The 19586-nt window shown below is 48.2% G+C and overlaps 1 protein-coding gene across 2 annotated transcripts in view; it reads right to left on the bottom strand.

Moving 5' to 3' along the window:
* CPM (carboxypeptidase M) overlaps positions 1-19586 on the bottom strand; it is a 63671-nt gene that overhangs the window by 26379 nt on the left and 17706 nt on the right. The window contains exons 2-3 of one of the 2 annotated variants that reach the window (XM_046646210.1): positions 6122-6222; positions 265-362 (exon numbers count right to left, since the gene is read on the bottom strand). In XM_046646210.1, the coding sequence (XP_046502166.1) occupies positions 265-362; positions 6122-6128 (105 nt within the window). In that variant the 5' untranslated portion in view covers positions 6129-6222. The remainder of the gene's footprint in view (positions 1-264; positions 363-6121; positions 6223-19586) is intronic. The other variant, XM_046646201.1, reaches the window with a different exon arrangement.

The raw sequence follows: 19586 nt of genomic DNA, 5'->3' as shown, positions 1-19586 counted from the left end.
CAGTGCAGAGCTGGGGCCTGGCTGTTCTTCCCGCCCAGCACAGAGAAGCTCCAGGTAACCCCCCCAGGGCACCGGGCAAACAACCAAACGGCTGTGAGGGGTGCCGGACCCCGGTTCCTTGCTTCTCTCAGAAGGCCTAACACGATGGCCTTTCCAGATTCGTTGCTACGATTTATGCTGCTTCCTCAGCAGGTACACAGAGCTCCAGAGACCTGAGGGGAAGTTCCTCTGGTGACATTTCAGATATTCAAGCTGCGTACATACCTCATCTCCATGCATGTTTGCCACGTACTTGAACTCCGGAATCCCAACTCTGTGTTCCTTTGGGAAGCGCCCCACAACAAGAACCCACAGGTTTCTGCCTTTACAGGAGAGAAAAAGGGAGGAAAATAAGCTGTCTTTTAAAATGATAAACGAACTCTGGGGGAATAAGAACAGGAAGCAAAGGGTGCAGCTTCTCCCCCGAGTGACGTTTCACGGGGACCTAAAAAATTCTGTGCTTAAAATGCAGTTGGTTCACTGCCGGCCAAAACCCTTTCAATTTAGCACAAATATTTAACTATTTTAGAATGTGACTTAAAAAATTTTTAAGCTAGGTAGATCTTATTTTTCCAAATACGTATATACTTTGCTCTGAGTTCTTAGCGCATTATAGAAATGATCTTGCCAGTTCACACAATTATATAAACTTATGTTATAGTGGCTGGTTGACTGAGAGGTTGCCATAACTCTCCCTGCAAGGAAAGTGAAGAGAGCAACAGCAATAAAACCTGTGACTCAGAAGGGAGATTGCTTTTAAAGTGAGAAATCCCGGATCTTGTATTCAGATGCTGGTGTAACACAGCTCTTTGCAGTGAGTGTCCCTGACATCCGTGAGTCCTGTCAGGTGACCTGGGAACCACAGTCCACCCTAATAACGCCTCGGGGCAACGCCTCCCTGCGCCACAGATGCTGTGATCCAGGCGAGGATGGGCAGAGACAGCTGGTCTGTGCGACATCACAGCTGGTCCTCGTTCACCCTTGTCACGACCCTTGGAGATGGATTTTCAACCAGACTTTACAAATGAGAAAACTGATCACCAAAAAGTACTACATAAACTGCTTATGATCACACGGCCTGGAAGAGGCTGTGATTTGAGCCCCAAAGCCAAGATCTGAGTCCTGGCCCCTGTCACTTCAATTCTGACGCTCCTTCCACAGACGAAAGCTGCCCGTCTCAAGAGGCTCAGTGTCCTAATCAGTGAGGTGAAGAGATCTCTTTCAAATCTAAAATCATCTGGCCCTTTTAATACAAACGCTTTAAAATGAGAGACTGGGGAATGTATGCTTCACATCCATCACATGTTACAAAGTTCAAACCTCTGTGATACCTGAGCCCTCGGTGGAATTCCACAGCCCGGGAACAGAATCAACGGCAGCCAACGGGCTACCTCGCAGCAGGTTTCTGCAGAATCCAGATCCAGTTCCTTAAGTAAGGGTCCCACAGGCTGGGGAACACTCAGCTGCCATGAGGAATCCAGGAAGAAGCAGATACCGGACTTGTCTTTTTCACTATTTATTCTTAATTTATTATAAGAATATTTTAGGGAAATTTGTCATGGCAGGGTGACGCTTTAAATTTAGTAACTGCAGGAATTCTCAGAAAACACCCATAAAATGCAGTTTATCTGATTGATGCCACCTGTTCAGTGCAGAATCCTCATTCATTCATTCACCCGTCCATTTATTTAGTATCCCTGAATCCAGGCATTCAACCCGTGATTACGCTGGACAGGCGGGTCACACTCTCTATGCCCAGTGAGGTGTTGATCTAGAGGAGAATAGCAACGCGCAAACAGATCATTCCACCGGACCGTGACATGTAGGATCACAGAGGTGTGTGTAAGGTACTGCTGTGGATGTGGAATAAAAGAAGAAATGGTTAACAGTTTCCAAGGATGGGGATCACGTACAGCTTTACAGACGTAGAGTTTTAAGCTGACTTCTGAACAAGGTTCTGAAGGAGGATTCTGAGTGTGCCATGTGTACAAGTACAGTCCCTCCTGTGGTTTCCCACCAGAACGATTCCATTAACCAGAACCTTCCATTCCCCAGTAGCACCAATTCTCAGGTCACCTGGAGCTTCAATTCCACAAGGTTAACATGTTCATGTGAAGCAAGGCAGAGCTTTTTCTGAGCGAGCTACTGAACCCGGCTCTTCAGGTTTCCTTCTGGGCATTTTTTTTTTTTTTTGAGGAAGATCAGCCCTGAGCTAACTACTGCCAATCCTCCTCTTTTTGCTGAGGAAGACTGGCCCTCAGCTAACATCCATGCCCATCTTCCTCTACTTTATATGTGGGACGCCTACCACAGCATGGCGTGCCAAGTGGTGCCGTGTCTGCATCCGGGATCCAAACTGGCGAACCCCAGGCCGCCGAGAAGTGGAATGTGCACACTTAACCGCTGTGCCACTGGGCCGGCCCCTGGGGAATTCTTTTCTGTAGCTATTAATGCTCTTAAAGCTGGAATAATCACAGATTTGTACAGAATCTGGTCTAGTCCTGCACAACCAAGGGAAAACATTCCATGTCATCTCAGCAGAACCTTTACAATCGTTATACGTACAGCTCTCCACCTGCCACAGCCGGCCTGTCACATAAAGGACAGTGAGAGACAACAGGAACCTCACTCACCATGGACACCCAGTACGATCAGGTTGAAGGAAGAAGGGAAATCAAACCAATAAACCCTGAATGAAGCAGTACTCTGGTGAGTAACTCAATCTCAATTTTAGCACCAATGGCCCCTAAGTGAACTGCAAGATGAGAAACTCACCTTGAATAACCCCAATGGCACAAAGTCTAGGAATGAAAACCAAACAATGAATCTGGAAGATACTCACGCAATGCTTCTGGAACGACAGGCCTCCTGAAGCATTTTAATCACCCTCTCCAACAAACACGGGCTATCTCTGGCTTAGACCAGAGTAGATGCACAAAGGACAAGGTGTTTACTTTTCACAGCCCACCTGCCAAGATGAGGGTAATTTAAACAAGAGTTTTGTTTTTCTATCAAGGTTGGAAAGGTTACCCTTTATTCCCAAAGTTCTTGGTAACAGCAGGTGTGCTAAAGAGCTCTGACATGCTTGGCCTCTTTCTCCTCACGACAAAGTAAATGGAACTTGGATTCCAAATGCTTCAGTATCTATATTCAGGAACTCACTCGGGGCTTGACACAAGTCCCAGCGGTGTGACGTGCGTGCCCAAATGGGTTTGCTTGGAGGATGGAGAAAAGTTTTACGCTCCAGAAGGATTCACAAAAATCCACAAGACAAGAAAGCACTGGGGGAGCTCAGGAGAAAGTGGGAGCTGGGAGAATTAAGTACGGCTTCAAAGGTGGAAATGGGGGGAGTGCCATTCCCACGTCAGAGTCACCCGGACGCTCGCAAAAACGCCAATGCCTGAGCCCCGGCTCCTAACCACACTCCAGGGGTGAAGCCGGACCCACAGGCTCCCTGGGCGGCTGTGAGGCCCACTGAAGGGTGAGCGCTGCTGAGCCTGGGGCAGTGACCGTCCAGAGAGAGCTGGGAGGGAAATCGTCTCATTTTACACACAATCATGAACGTGCAGCAGAAGTATACTTGTTGATATGGAAGCACCTTTTTAAACGGCATCTTGTCATAGGAATGCACTACCACTTAGTCAGCCAACGTTCTACTGCTAGGCGTCCGACAATAGGTAATTTTACGTAAATTATAGCGCGTCTGCCAAAATTACGTACAGAACTTACAATAAAAATATTTTACCATGTGAAAGAAATCTGAACGCAAAATTATACAACTACAACCACATAAAACAGACTGTTCATTAAAAAAAAAACCATGGACGGAAATAGCCCCACAGCACATAAAGCTTCAAATTAAACAACGGACGAGTCCCCACGAGAACTGAAAACAGCACAGTCAGTGTTTAGGGCTAAGTGTCAGGGTGATAGAACCAACTCATTTTTTTTTTCACTTTTCCATCTTTCCAGCTTTTTTTAGATAAAAGACCAAGTCCTATTATTCATCAAGTCCAGACACTGTGTGCCAGGCACGATGCTAGCACTGTTACTGGTCTTTATAAGCCCTCTGTGTGGTGGGCGACAGCCACAATTTATTGTTGAGGATCTGACTTAAGTGGCAGAACCAGGCTCAGCCCCAGGTCTGTCTGAGTCCAAACTGTGTGCTCCTCCGAGGACCCAGCTGCCTCAGTCACCTCGGACAGACAGACAGGCAGGAGCCACTCCACGCTGGGGCAAGGCTCCCAGGCAGCTCTCTCAGCATCGTGTTGCTACGGTCTGCACCTGGAGCAGGGTCCAGGCTGATACCTGGCTGTGACTGACTGAGCCAGGGCCAGACAGCTGAGAGGCACCCTGCAGGACCACGCCATGCTGAGTGCTGCCGTAGCAACCCTGGTCAGACTGTCTACTCTGAGAGCTTCAGGAGGACACACCCAGAGAGAAGCAGAGACCTGCCCGTGTGGCCGGGTCCAGGGAGCACAGCTGCAGTGATGATGGGCACGTGTCCGTAGTTCACGAGGCTTGTTGCATGTATGGTCTTGTCCACGAGGCTCTGGTACCCAGAGTGATGGAGCAGCTGCTGGTGTCCCAGACTTGCACATCTCTCCATGTATCCTCACAGCTACCCTTTGACCTAAGTCACAGCTTGAGAGAGCTTGCCCACTGTGCCAGTTTCAACGTCCTCATACATAAGTGGGAACAGCAGCTCTACTGGTGGGACTGTTGTAAGGCTGGCAAGTTCCTTCTGCCTTCCCTAAGAAGGAGCCACAGCACTGACACCAAACCTTCAATTTCATGTGTGCACATTCCCATTTGCACACACACGGAGCTCATCACACGAGAGTGTACGAGGGCCCACATCAGATAGTGGAGGCGTCTCCAGAAGAGGCGAAAAGAGCACGTCACCTAGCTCAGGGCAAACACAGCCTCCAAAGTCACAGGTCCTCTGGCTTTGAAATGGGGGCAGAGGATCCTGCTAAGTGGCTCATTACAAAAACAAAACACAAGCAGCACACAAAACAGGGAGAAAAGGCATGGGCCATGTTTCCAGGTCGGCTATGCCTGCATAGCAGAATCACTCACAGCTCGGAGCATTGGAACCATCTTCATTTAACCCTGACAACTGTCCTCTCACACAGGTGGACACGATCTGCAGTGACCTCATGAGGCAGCGGGTCTCCAAGTATGGTCCCAGGACCAGTAACACCGGCGTCACCTGGAACTAGTTAGAAGTGCACACTCTCAGGCTCCCCCTCCAGTCCTGAGCCAGAAACTCTGGAGTCAGGATGCACAGTCTGCTTGAATGAGCTCTCCGGGGATGCTCACACACACCAAAGAACCAGTCACCAGGGGTGGAGCTGGTTGTCTGTCTACAGAGCCTGCTCTGTTCTTAACCTTACGTTGCACTGCTCTAGTCACCTAAGAGATGGAAAATATCAAAGACAGAATCAAAGAAAAATCAAAGAAAAGTGGACCGTGCCCCAAGCTTGCTATGAACCATCTCCGGTGTAGAGATTTCTTTCTCTCTCCGCTCTGCAGAATCGGGAACGGCAGGAGGAGATTGACAGGACGCTCTGAGGACGGTTTGGGAAGTCAAAGCTGTTATCTCCTCCCTCTGGTGTGCAAATCCAAAGCTGGTTTGCAAACGGGTACACAGTTTTGTCCCAAGACTGGTCATCACTGGAAGACGACAGGCAGGCCTCGAGGCCTGGCCCCAGGTCATGGAATCTGGAGAGGCTTCAGGGACCTGGCGCATCAGGGTTTTCCCTGAGATAAGTTTGGTGAGTAGTCAACAAAGACTAGGCAGCAAAAGTAGGAGGGGGAAGTAGCAGCCAGAGCAGGAAAGATGTGGACAGACCGCCTGCTCTGTACACGTCCCACCTCTGGGACACGACATTTGCGCACATGCCCTCCCTTGGGCAAAGCCCCAGAGTTCACCGTGGCTTCTGTACTGAGTTGAGGGGTTCTGGCAGACACCGTGAACACCCATTCTGCCCGTTTCTGTACTTGCAAAGCCAAGAACCCAAACTCAGACAGATGCGATGCACCCCCAAGTCAGCTGCCTGAGCCCCACGCAGCTTACCTGCCATTTCCCATGTGGTGGCTGGGATTCCTGACCTTGTGTAGGAACAGAGGAGCTTGTCAGGGGTTCAGAGGAATTGGGTGTCCCAGGTCCGGCTGTTCCTGTGGGAAGAGCAGGTGCTCCATGGCCTGGAAGCCAACAATGGGCTGACTGTTTCTTTTGCCTGGGGCAATTCTAAATTCTACTTCACACCATGAGTTTTGTGGCTCAGTTTAATATGGGGATGAGGCGGGCACAGGAGGCATCCTGGAACTCAGAGGCAGGTGTTGAACTCCAATGTCTGCTGCACCGGAATGTCCTCCGCACAGAGACCTTGTGCAGGGTCCAGGGTGGGCACCTGCCATATGAGTGTGGCCTGGGCCCAGGGGAGGCTATGGGACCTAGTGGTCACCAGGGCTCCTGCATGGGTGTCAAGCCTGCTTTCCCAACTGGTCCTCCAGCTGTAGATGCCCACGGCCACCTTCTGCAGACTCAGCGTTCCCATCATCTCACACACTGACGGGCCAGGCCTGGACGACGAGGCTTCGAGCAGCTGAGGGTGCCAGCCCTGCTCCCAACACCGCTACACAAACGCTCCCCCGCATCGGGCCCCTTTCCGTACCACAGGCCCAGCCTCATCTTTGCCGTGTTGTCCTCAATTGCATCAATAAATGCATCACTGGATTTTCAAACCCTAGGATCCCATAAGACCTAACCCCAGAAGTGTCCGCAGGCTACTCTGACGTGCCCTGAGTTCTCCTTCTTTAGACTATTTCTATAAAATGACATCACAAGCTTTGCCATTGAAAACCTTCTGGTCAAGAAAATAATCAAACACCATCCTGCCTTTCAGTTGGTTTTCTAAGGGTTTCACATGGACAAGTCTTACTTTCTTAATGATCCCGTCAGCACCGCCCAGGCCGTCCCAGCCTTCTCCTCCCTGCTGTGTGTGTGTGTCTGCTCAGTAAATCAGGGTCCTCCACAGGGCTCAGGTCCCCTCTCAGCAGGGGCCTCTGTATCACTGGTGGTCCAACACTCAGCGCCCTGCTGAACTCAGGTGCGGTCACCTGTTCTCGCCGATAAACTGTAGGTAGAAATGACTCCTTTCACTTCTGGAAAGGAACTTTAAGAGCCAATGTGCGCTTTCTATCTCATTTCCCTCAGTCATAAGACAGGCATTTCAGGAGAGGCTGCTCTGTCGGCGTGGGTCCTGAAGGAGAGGTGACAGAGACCAGAGTCGCCACTGACCCACGAAGGACGTGTAATGAGAGTAGACAGAAACCTTTATCTTGCTGTTATAAACCACTGAGATTGGGGGGCTTTTCTTTCTGCAGTATAGTCAGCCTGCCCTGTCTGATGCACCCTCTGCACTGACCCCAACCCCAAATTATCTTTCCCTCCACCGCATGTTCATTATTCTTACTGCTGATACGAGTGTTTCTTCAGGCAGGGACGCCCAGAACCCTAAGATTTTGGGGAGGTGACCCAGAAGTGAGGAAAGTTTAGGAACTAGGCTTTAAAACTACTCATGTGGCACGGATCCTACAAAAGCCTCCGTTAATAACGTTCTCATGTGTAGCTGCTGCTTCTCCGTCCAAACAATTGGCTGCTAACCATGTCGTACAGTTTTGTTTTTATAGCACCAGAAGGTGTCATGCGCATTCACGGGATCTACTGATTGACAGTGACAGATAATAAATCAGTATTAAAATGCACTGGAGACACTCTATTAAAAAGGAATACCATGATGAGACCTCACTGGCGAAGCCCATGGCTTGGAATTGTTTCCTGGGTGACTCATGACACCTGCACGCACCAGCAAATAGCACTTGCATGTGGACAGATGTGACTCCAGAGCTGAAGGACTGCCCTGAATTCTAGGACGCGAAGCTGGGCATGAACAGAGAAGAAAGAACAACAAAAGGGCCTAAGTTGCCACGTGGTACGTAAAGAGGGGCAACCCCAGGCAGGGTGAGCAGAGGAGGCCGCTTCAGGATGCGCTGAAACACTGTGGACAAACGGTCATCCAGTGACCTGCTGGAACCTGGCCCACCTGACGCCAGGAACCAGAAACTGGATGGCAAGACCTTGGCTAAACACAGCAATGGGGCCAAGCCGGGAGCAGCAGCCAGCACTGCAGCCAGCAACTGCAGCCCCGTGGGTCAGATGCGGCTTCCCCAGGTGACCAGACCCGTCTGCAAACCCTGGTACGAACTCCAAAAACTTCAGGTACCTCTTCACTGTATAAGCCACCATGCTGTACAAAGGCTTAACTATTCACTCTCTCACTTATTCGTTCAACAAACATGCATTGAATGCCTCTCCTGAGCCTGGCCTTCCGTCAGCTGAAAGAGATGTAAATCACTAACCGATTATATTGCCCTGAAAAACACTAATTTTGTACTTCTGACATTACTTTCATCATTTGAAAAAACGAACTCCAAAGGAAGTACAGCGCTGGTAAACTTTCCGTTACTTGGGGTTAATCGAACGTGAGTCGGGTCACCCGGCTCTGTTGCTTGTCCTGCAGTGGCTCCCAAGACATCGAGGGCAAGCCCAGGCCCTCTGTGTGGCACCCAGGCCTCCACGGTCTGTCCCCTAGCTGCCTCGAGCCTCCCACCACAACCCCGCACGCCAGGCCCTGGCCATTCTTAATTACGTGCAGTCCCACGTGTGCCGACCACCCGCCGCTACACCGACCGCTAAGGCGTGCTTTCTCTTCCTCGTGGACAGTCCTCTGTGCACCTGGCCACAGGCCACTTCCACCCGCCTTTTCAAGGCTCAACCAAAAGCCCCCTCACACCAACACCTTTCTTACCCTTCTCCTTCCTCGGTCCTGTCCCGTACCAGCCTGAGTCACTCTCCCTTTTGAGCTCCCAGAGTACATCTGCAACCCTCTCCCAACACTCGGAAACCACAGGCTTTCCCGCAGGCGAGGGACCGTGTGCCCCGTGCCTGCAGCACGTGGTGTGGTGCCTGGCACACACAGTGGGTGACTGGTAAATGACAACTAAATTAACAGCTAGGGACGTCCGGTTGGAGCCAGGGTCAGCCCTGGTCCAGAGATTCAGTGGAGCTGTTTTCCAGGACTGATGGAAAAGTCTGCAGCTGGTCTATGAAGTGTGTCTTGGGTGGGCTCTGAGAAGCATCCAAACTTCTAGGTGAGCTGCAGAGTTGATGGCCCCCCTCAGAGTATCCGTAGAAGAGCGTGCCGAAGCCCCAACCAAACGCGGGCTTCGAGTCGGACTCTTCCGACATCACGGGAGATGGGGTTTCATTTGCTTACAGTTGCCCCCACGGCACCAATGCTGGGAAATGACACCTGGGAAACGCACAGGTTAGGGTCCACTGATCTCTTCCCGACCAGGCGAAGGGGGAGCTTTGGGGATTTCAATTTCTAAATCCGGATTCTTCTGATTGCTCAGGGACATTTCATTTTTCTTTCGTTTTTTTAAGATTAGCACATGAGCTAACAACTGTTGCCAATCTTCTTTTTTCTTCTTCTTCTTCTCCCTAAAGCCCCCCAGGACATAGTAGTATATTTTCAGTTGTGGGTCCTTATAGTTGTGGCATGTGGGACGCCACCTCAACGTGGCCTGATGAGTGGTGCCATGTCTGCACCCAGGATCCGAACTGGCAAAACCCTGGCCTGCCAAAGCAGAGCGTGCGAATTTAACCACTCAGCCACGGGGCAGGGCCCACTTTTTCAACTGATAAAAGGAAAGGAAAAATATGAAGATGCATTGAGTTGGGATAAATTTTTTCTTCTTCTTCTTTTCTGATTTCAGTAGTCAAGACTCCCAGAGAAGTGGAGCGGCTTGTCTCCGTAATCACCCCCATCACCCCAACAGGAAGGTGGCAGGAAGTGCCTCTGCCCTCCTCCTCTCGCAACCCCACCCTCTTGATTCCTCCCACTCGACTCCCAGGCCCGAGGCTGACAACTCTGTTCCCCTTCCTCTCAAATTTTTAAATTTTCAGCTATAAAATTGTAAGAAGTTTTTAAAAACTTGAGTTTTAATAATGAGCCATAATTCTTACATCCCAACCATGCTAATTTCTCTATGTTTCATCCAGCGACAGGAAACTTGCTTTTATAAGTCCCTGAAGTAAAATTCTCTAGAGGCCTCATACTATAAAAAGCTGAGAACCTCCCTTCTTGGTCCCTGGGGAGAGAAGTCAAACGAAACCAGATCAACCTTCTGAAGAAAGTTCAGCAATAATAGCCAAGTTGAACGTCATCTTAAAGTACAAACAAGGACCTGAGAGTGTTAAACGTTCTCTTCAGAGATGCACGCATTACAGCCGGCGCTATCCGCTTCCTGTCCATTTGAGGGCTCTCTTTTATGGCTTGTCAGGGGCATTCTGGCTCAGCGCTGATGTTTTGTTTTTCTCCCCAGTGGTGTTTTTATTTCTTGTGAGTTTCTGTGGGTGTCACACAGCTGTAATTTATGAGGTCAATTCAGATCCATTTGCCCCAAAAAACCCGGTCTGTTGGAGGCCTGCTCATCCTCATTGCCTCTTTATTGCTACCATAAGAGAGCTCAGCTTTCGGTGGCAGGAACAATGGCAATTACTTTGGTAGTTTCCTCATAAGCCACTTTGGAGAATGAAGACTTTCTCTTTGACATTTAGACTTCTTAAAAGAGATGCCGTATCCCCTTAGGGCGCCGGATGTAATGACACGTGCAGGGTCGAGAGTCAGACTGCCAGGGTTAACCCCAGCTCTGCCACTTACGAGCCAGGTGGAATTGGGTGAGTTGCTTCATCTCTCAGTGGATCAGTTTTCTTATCTGTATTGTGGGATTAATGGTACCCACACCTCATGGGGCTGCTATCTCATTTAATCCTCACAAGCTTTACAACTGTGCCAGGAACAGGGTGAGCACAGGTTGGCTTTGAGGGCTGAGTGCGCAGAATCGGGTGATGAGAGGCCACAGACCCCAGCAGACGATGCAGCATCAGAGCAGTCAAAGAAAAGTTTCAAAGATAAAGTGTCCATAAGACGTGGATAGAGACTTATGCCAGCAGTCAGCAGAAACGTACGCTCCAGAAGATCTCACACTCTCCACTGTCCGAGGGCGACCCGAGAGCTCGCAGATAAGGGAATCGGTCAGTGACGCAAAACTGGCTCAGAGTGAACAGGTCAATGTCCACAAGGGCAGGAGGACCGGCCTTGGTTACGTGACTCAAGAGACACAAGGCTGCACGCAGTGTGTGAGCCTTGGTTGGATTCTCAGAGAAAATAAGTGAGAAAGGGCATTCTTGGGGAACCGTAAAAACGGAGTCTGCCGTTCACTGAGTGGTTATTATTTTTCTTTGTTTGACAGTGTGTGCTGTGGTTGGGTAGGAAGAGGTCATTTTTAGATAATGTGCGCTCAAGCGCTTAGTAAAGAAGCACGCTACCCACCATTTCCAAGAGTTCAGCAAAATCTGCAGACAGAGCTCAGCAGAGGGAGAAAGCAGATGTGGCCGAATATTCACGACAGGTGGATCTACACGAAGACTCCTTGAGTATTTATTTTATTATTTTTGCAATTTCTCTATAGGTTTGAACATTTTCAGAATAAAAAGCTGGGGGAAAGCTTTAAAAAAGGTCAAGTTAAAAAGTCCTGGCCTGATCCCCCAGCCTCTGCCGCTTGTACAGGTGAGATGCGGGGCCTGGGGGCCAGGGCTGCTCACCTGAAAGGTGAAGTCGTGAGGACGGGAGTGGGGCCGACGGCGGCAATCCACAGGCTGCCTCTTCCAAGGGAAACAGAGCACCGTAACCGGAAAAGGGTTAAGGATGACCGCGTGAACCACCCAAACCCACGGCCAGGAGCTTACTAAAGCTCTGTATCCATCGAGAAAGAAAAATCACCTCGCTGCAAATGTGAAGGTTAACCAAAGGACAGCCACTTTTTATTTTTATTACAAGTGGGAAAAAAAACTACAGAAATATTTTTAAATAATACAATTTTTGTGACCATTGACCTGCTGGTCAACGAGTCATTAATCTAGCACAGGCCAAGTGGTTAATGTAGGCTAAGAATAAGGGATGCTGGGAAGTTTTAGTAATGACTTCCATGTCTTCCTCAGGATTGGGCTTTGGATGGGGAAAGAAAGGAATGTAAGCGGTTGGGATTGTTCCCTCTGCCTGACCTGATCCCCACTCCCCTTGGGGCTCTGGGCAGAACAGAGCAGCAAGACTGTTACAGGAGAGGAAGTGGTGGGCGGGGCAGGCGGGCTGCCAAGGAGGAGAGTGGGGAAAGAAAGGCCTGAAGGTCACCCCGCCTGGAACAGGGGAAGCCCAGCGCCACCCAGCAGACACCAATGCAGGACTGCGCGTGTGTGACTTTCAAGGATCCTCCCAATTTATCCTTTAACAAAATCCCAGCAAATACTTGTTGTCAACAGACTTAAGAAGGCACGTGATAAGCACTCATCGTCTTTAAAAGGAGTGTGAACATCAGATTTATTTACATTCTGTTTCTGTGCATTTTTTTTGCTGAGGAAGATTCGCCCTGAGCTAACATCTGCTGCCAATCTTCCTCTTTTTGTATGTGGGCCACCACAGCGTGGCCACTCCAGACGAGTGGTGTAGGCCTGTGCCCAGGAGCCAAACCCAGGCCGCCGAAGTGGAGGGAGCCAAACTTAACCACTAGGCCACTGGGGCTGGCCCCCTCGTTTTTAATGTGGTCAAGACTGTGAGCATACTTTTAACACTGTGGTTCTAGATCATTTAAACCGTGAGCTGGTGCTAGCTAATTTCTGTCACAAAGTAGCATGTTAAATTTGCCATACCTACTGTTGCAAAGTCAATACGAATATAAACATTCACTTTAAAAAGAAACAGAACAAGAACCAGCGCCCAGGCATTCCCATCACGGCCACGCCTGCTGCAGCCACGCCTGCTGCAGCCACGATCGGCGGATCTCTCGAGCTGACACAGCAGATCCATCAGCAACGACCACTCACGGAGGGGCGTCTGGGGTGAACTGCCTCAGTAGGGATTTCTAGTGATTTGGGGCTTTTCTAGTGCCTCCCTGAGAATCTGATGGCTAGGGTTACAGAGGGGCCAGAAAATCTAAATGAGGCCATAGTCATGGAATCTGAGGAAGAACTCAAGGGTTTCAGGAAATCATCTCTCTTAAAATACTGATATTTTACACAATTTCCCCAGTGTTTCACACACTCCATCTTATAATTTGATCCTCACAGAAACCCCAGGAGATAGATGAGGCGGGTGTTCCATTCTCATTGTACAGATGAGGGAAGGTGCTCAGACAGCCGGGGCTTTGAACTGGTTTTCTGTTCGTTTTACTCTGAGATCAGCGTTTGTTCCGCACCTCGCCCCCACCGTGGAGGAGGACTGCCTCTGCTGCCACCCAGATGCAACAGATATTCACCTGTCTGCGAACAAAGAAGCTGAGGCTTCTCACAACTCCCAGACAAAGCAAGAGCCGCACCTCCCACGTCCCTCTCCCCACCCAACCAACGCAGCCATTAGGAAGTCTCTCCTCCAGTGGTGGCCGTAGACTCATCGATGAGAAGATGCTTTCTGGAACACTGTGTGTTTGTTTTCTTCTGTGTCTGTAAGAGCTTTGAGACACTAGCTGCTTATCATTCAAAGCCAACGTTATCTGCAATGCAGGCCTGTGCACACAGACACAAAGAAACCGGCATCTATTTTGGAAGCAGCTAAGGTTCCCCACAGTTTCTCTGGCTGTGCATTTACAACTGACTGATCCCAAGTCTTTCCTAAGCTGGAGACCAGAACTTTAACAATGCCATCTTGTATCCACAGCTGCAGCTTTTGTTCAACATGTCCAAAGGGGCAACACTGAATGCTCAGCCTCTGAACTGTCTGCCAGAGCAAACCCAAGACCACACGGACCACCTCCACTGAATACTTCAAGGTCGGAAAATGTCCCAGGCCTGATTTCTCAGCTTCACCAAACTGCGTAATTAGCTTGATCTCAGATCAGCTCCATCTGAAAATGTGGGTTAAGAAACGCCCATTTCTGAAGCAGCATGAGGAAATGCAGCTGTTAATAAGCCACCTGGGTTTGCTCACCCATTACAGCACATCTTATCTGGATCTTTGTTAGCTTGCATGTATTCAATTAACAACTTATGCCCTGCCAATTTCACAAGGATGGGCAGCTTGGTCACACAGCACACTGCTCACTGGCAAACTATTTGCGAGAAAGAGTAGGCCCAGATGCCATGTCCGAAGGTTGAGAATGGATTTCATGCCCATAAATGCAGGATGAAGCTCAGGCCTCCTGAAAGGCACCAACTTTTCCATGGGCTGTGACACAGTAACCTTGGTGAAAAGTCCAAATAATTATAAAGAGCCATTCCAGAAACACTTTCTCACAACAGGTCAAGGCAGCCCTGGTTCACGTCCCATCTGCTGGGACAGTCACAGCTCAGCACCCGTCAGGTGCAGCACACGGTGGCCAGCCTTTATGCTGACAGTGTGCCCCTATTCATGTCGGCTAGGTTTAAGAAATCTGTAGACAGGGACCTTATCCAAGCTGTGCCCTACTTCACTCTACCACGCTCAGGCAAATGGTTGGGCTGAAACAATGAGGCAGATTCTTAAGAGGGGATGGGCCACAGACAAGATTTGCTAGGGTTTTCTCATTGCTCAAGAAGTCAGCAATGCTCAGCCACAGAATTACTAAGACGGCAACACGTCAGACATACCCAACCATCAGCCAGACTTAGACAAGCTCTTAAAGACCAGGGGTAATGTCTGTTCAAGGCGCCCTCTCTGCTCACCACACGTGAGGGAGCCTGACACGGCGTGACAGAGGCGCATGGGGAGGGCCGGGAGGAGCGGTCTTCACACAGCTCTTGCAATTGGTGGAAGGAGAAGAGAGGGAGCGGAGGATGTGGGTGGTGACACTGTCGTATATGGATGACTGCTATCTAAGGGAGGTGAACTTTGGTAGAATAGAGCCAGGCCTGGAATTTATCCTCTTTCCATTAAAATGCAGGAAAATTTTTTTTTAATTTAGCGAATTTTTTTTTTTAAAGATTGGCACCTGAGCTAACATCTGCTGCCAATCTTTTTTTTTTTCCCTTCTTCTCCCCAAAGCCCCCAAGTACTTAGTTGTATATTCTAGTTGTAGGTCCCTCTGGCTCTGCTATGTGCGACGCCTCCTCAATGTGGCCTGATGAGCGGTGCCATGTCCGCGCCCAGGATCCAAACTGTTGGAACCCTGGGCTGCAGAAGCAGAGCATGCGAACTCAACCAATCAGCCCCGGGGCCGGCCCCTACAGGAAGATTCTTATATGTCTCTTCTGTGGGCATGGGACGGATTCAGAGAAATCTTGTTGAAGGCATTTTATACAGTGTTTCTGTATTTTTGTGGATTTTTTAAAATCCTGTAAGATAAATCCCACAGTGTGAGTTCAGTCATTCCCAAATGACCCTTTTGCTTGGCTCATACAGTCCTGCTGATGGCCAGCCAGAGTTAAGCAGAACAGCAGCAGACTTGGTCGGTAGCATCACTGTGTTTCTTATAAGTATCTCTTTGGACCACCTGCAGCAGAATTATCCAGAGTCATTGTTAAAACTGCAAACTCTTGGGCCCTGCCCAGAAAGGGTATCTCCAGACGTGAGTTCAGGAGTTTGCATTTTCCGCAATACCTCAGCTGACTGAGGCACCCCATGAAACACGAAACCTCTTTAGGGAAGTAGGACGCACCTCGAGAAAAGTCTACCTCGTACAGCTCCCTGGATTTTAGAGACTGAACACGCAGCTGCGCAGCCAGCCCTGAGAAGCAGCCTCGTGCCCACTCCACGCACTCTCCGCTACAGCCGATTCCCTCACACTGTAGTGTGCAAACGCAAATCATTCACGCTCAGGGCACAGGCTTCCATCGTGTGATGCAAGCCAGACTGAGAGCCACTGGCTTCCAGAATGAAGCATAAACAGAACTTACCCTGCATGGATAAGCCATGTGTTACATCTGAAGGCACTTTTTCCCAGGAGGCTAAGCTTTGCCAGGAACCACAGACTCACACTGTGGCTGAAGTCAGAAGGCCGGCCTGGAGTGAAAATGGGCACGCACGGGAGCCGTGCTGTCAGCTTTAGAGAGGCCCCTCCAGGGCAGTCTGATGACAGAGAGGCCTTGCGAGCATCTTCCTGATGCAGGTTTTTCAGCTCCTTCTCGTTAGGGCTTATCAGAGTCTAGTCCTTTCCTGATGGCTGCACTTGCCGAGAGTCCATTTGGAGGTGGCGTTAGCACAGAGGTTATGTAAAGCTGGAGCCAGATTACCGAGGTCCTGCCACTTCCGGTGAGACCCTGGGCACCCTACTTAACTATTTGGAGCTCGTGGAAACGTGGAGTTTCCTCACGTGTAAAATAAGGCTTTAACTGTAACTCAGGGGTTGTTATAAGGAGTCTATGAGCCAACATTCGTGGGCACTTACAACAGGGCCAGCACACAGCAAGCAAACATACACAGGTGTTTCTAAACTCATCAGTGTCACAGACACCAAGGAACCGTGTGGGTCTAATGCCAAAGGAAGAAAAGAACTCGGGATTCTGGGTGGATTCACCCCAACTGGTTCCCACTCTGCCTGCTTTAAAGAATGGCCTACTGAGCCTCGCTCATTTGTTATCCATGTTTCTGCCACACAACATTCTCTCTCAAGTGACAAGGATGGAGACCTGCGTCATTAGGAAGCTGGGGAGAACATTTACCAACATGGCGACCGTCAGGGGATGCTCTTATTTTGGTTTTGGCTATGACGAGCCCCAGAGCAGCCAGGCGAGGCCCTCTGGTTTCATGATAGTCACGGAGGGCGTCTCAGGAAGACTCTTCAAGCGTTAACAGGGATTTTATCAGCTTATTTGGGTTGCAGTTTGCAATTTTTAAAAATTTCTAGGCAATCTTCTCCACCTTCCCCTGATCCTAATTCCCGTGGACTCCTCGGTGTTGGACTAGCGCTTCCTCACGTCTCAGTTCTTTGTGTCTGCGTTCTTTTCAGATGTACTAAACAAACAAAAAATCCTTCCAAAAAAAAGAAAAAGAAATTCTCTGAAGAAACTCTTTCTTAAACCTAAAAGACATTAATTAACGAGCCTGCACACTTTGATCCTCTGCTTTTACTAACCTCTGGTAGCCAGAATTAGTGGTGGTAAAGCCAATCACTAGTCTAGGCTTGGATTATTTTAAAATAGGGTATCACCTCCAGCTCCTTTTTGTCCCAGATGATGGATTAACAATTCTATTCCATGACAACTAGAAACACCAAAGAACCCAGTCTCTGACTCATTGTGGCTTATTCTCTGGTTCTCGTATTCTGAAGCTGAGCCACGTCTCATATTTGAGCTGGAGCACCCAGGACACCAGGGGCTCACTCTGTGCTCCTGTCCCCATCCAGACCCACTAAGACCAAAGTTGCCCCACAGACCACAGGCTTCTGTCCCCACTGCTTCATCTTTATCCTCTGGGCATCCACTCCTTCAGCGTCTTTTCAAAATCTTCATGGCTCTTTCTGCTTCCAAAAGCATACACACTTTTAAAAAATTTGAACATTCAAAAATATATGCTGTAGTATGTGGACTCTATCCACATACCACTTCATTCACAAAAATAGATTCCAGATGGATTCAGGTGCTACATGTTAAAACTAAAGCTATAAAAATATTGAAAAAAGTATAGACTATATTTATGACCTTGGGGTAAAGAAGGCCTTTTTAAATAAGACATAAAACAAAAAAGCATTAAAAAAAAAGACTGATGAATATGACCTCATAAAAATTAAAACTTCTGTAAGGCAAAAGATATCGAAAACAAAGTTTAAAAGACAAGCCACAGCATGGGTGAAAATAATTGCCACATATATAACAAAGATTATCTAAGAAGACCTAAGAATAAGCAGAAAAATAGGCAAAAGGCATGAGGAAATATAAATGGCCAATAACGTCTGAACGTCAGTTCCACAGGGCGGGATTCACGTCCACTCACCACTGTCTCCAGCATCTGGAGGAGTACCTCGGTGCTCAGCGTTAAATAGATGTGAAAACATGCTCATTCTGATTTTCAATCATGAAAATTCAGTTTAAAATGGAGACTTTTTTACCCATTGGATTGGAAAAAATTTAAAGAGTTGGTTAGGAAGTGGGGAAATGTGCACACTCATGCGGTGTTGGGAGCGTAAATAATACATCTTATTGTAGGGCAATGAGTCAGCCTCCACGAGGCAAAAAAAAATTCTAGTTCCTTCAGACTGAGCAATGCCTCTCCCAGGCAGTTACTGAGCTCCTGTGCTGGTTCACGGGTATCGATTGCAGCACTGTTTGAAATATGCTAAGTTGTAAACAACCAAAATACTCATCAATATGGAAAGGATTAAATAAACTGTGATAAAATCAAACCAGGAATCCTACGAAGCAGTTTACAACAATGAGGTCTGTCTACATGCACCAGCAACCCCCGACACACACAAGTGAAAAGGGCAACTTGCATAACAATGCTCAGAGCGAGACCCATAAAACAAGACATGGACGTGTACGTAAATGCAAAGAAAAGTTTGATACCAACTTTTTTTCCTTCACAATATATTCTGGACATCTTCCCACGTCAAAACATAAAAATCTACCTCATTCTTTTATAAAGTTTGTATAATATTCCATTGACTAGGCATAGCACAGTATAATCAATTCCATATTGATGAATGTTTGGGGTTTTTTTTTTGAACAGCTTTAATGAGATATAATTCACATATACAATTCACCCATTTAAAGTGTACAATTCATTGGTTTTGGTATATTACATTATCAATTTTTAAAAGTTCTGTTAAAACATATAATACAAAATTTGTCATTTTAAATATACCATTCAATGGCATTAATTAGATGACTGTGCCATTTTCATTTTTCACTATTGTAAATCATGCTATAAATCTATACCCTCATACACACTTTGTGAAAATGTGTTTCTCTAAAGGATAGAAAGCTCTCACATGCTGAGGGCCAGTAATGAAGAGCAATAAAGACGAATATGGGTTGGTCTTTTCCTAAGATTACTACATTATTGTTAAACATAATTTTAAACCTCAAAGAGATACGGGATTTTCCAAAGCAAATGCAACAGTGGAAAAATTAAAAAACCCTTATTTTTCTATGTTCATTCATGCTGTCAAGTATATAAACACAAGCCAATTAAAGCAAAGGAGAATTTGTTACCCAGTACCTGAGCGTACATACGCTTGATCCCAATGGAATCAGTTATCTGGCAGCTGACAGCCTATCCTGAGGCTTTTTTGCCAAACACACCATAAGCAATTGTACCCTACAGAGAGAGACACAGCCTGCATATTAGATAAATTCCTAATCTGGACTTCACAGTCTAATCAGAGGGCGCCTTGGGCAACTCACTTAATCCCATGGCCTCATGATCCTCTTCCGTGCAGTGGGGGGCCTGGCCTGGATGCTGGAACTCGTATGGCCAGGTCACAAGGTGTGCTGCAGGAACAAGGTG

The sequence above is a fragment of the Equus quagga genome, chromosome 1, assembly GCF_021613505.1.
Source record: "Equus quagga isolate Etosha38 chromosome 1, UCLA_HA_Equagga_1.0, whole genome shotgun sequence".
In the NCBI taxonomy this organism is placed as follows: domain Eukaryota; kingdom Metazoa; phylum Chordata; class Mammalia; order Perissodactyla; family Equidae; genus Equus; species Equus quagga.
Note: the sequence above shows the minus strand (reverse complement) of the source record. Positions and strands in the feature narration are given on the sequence as shown.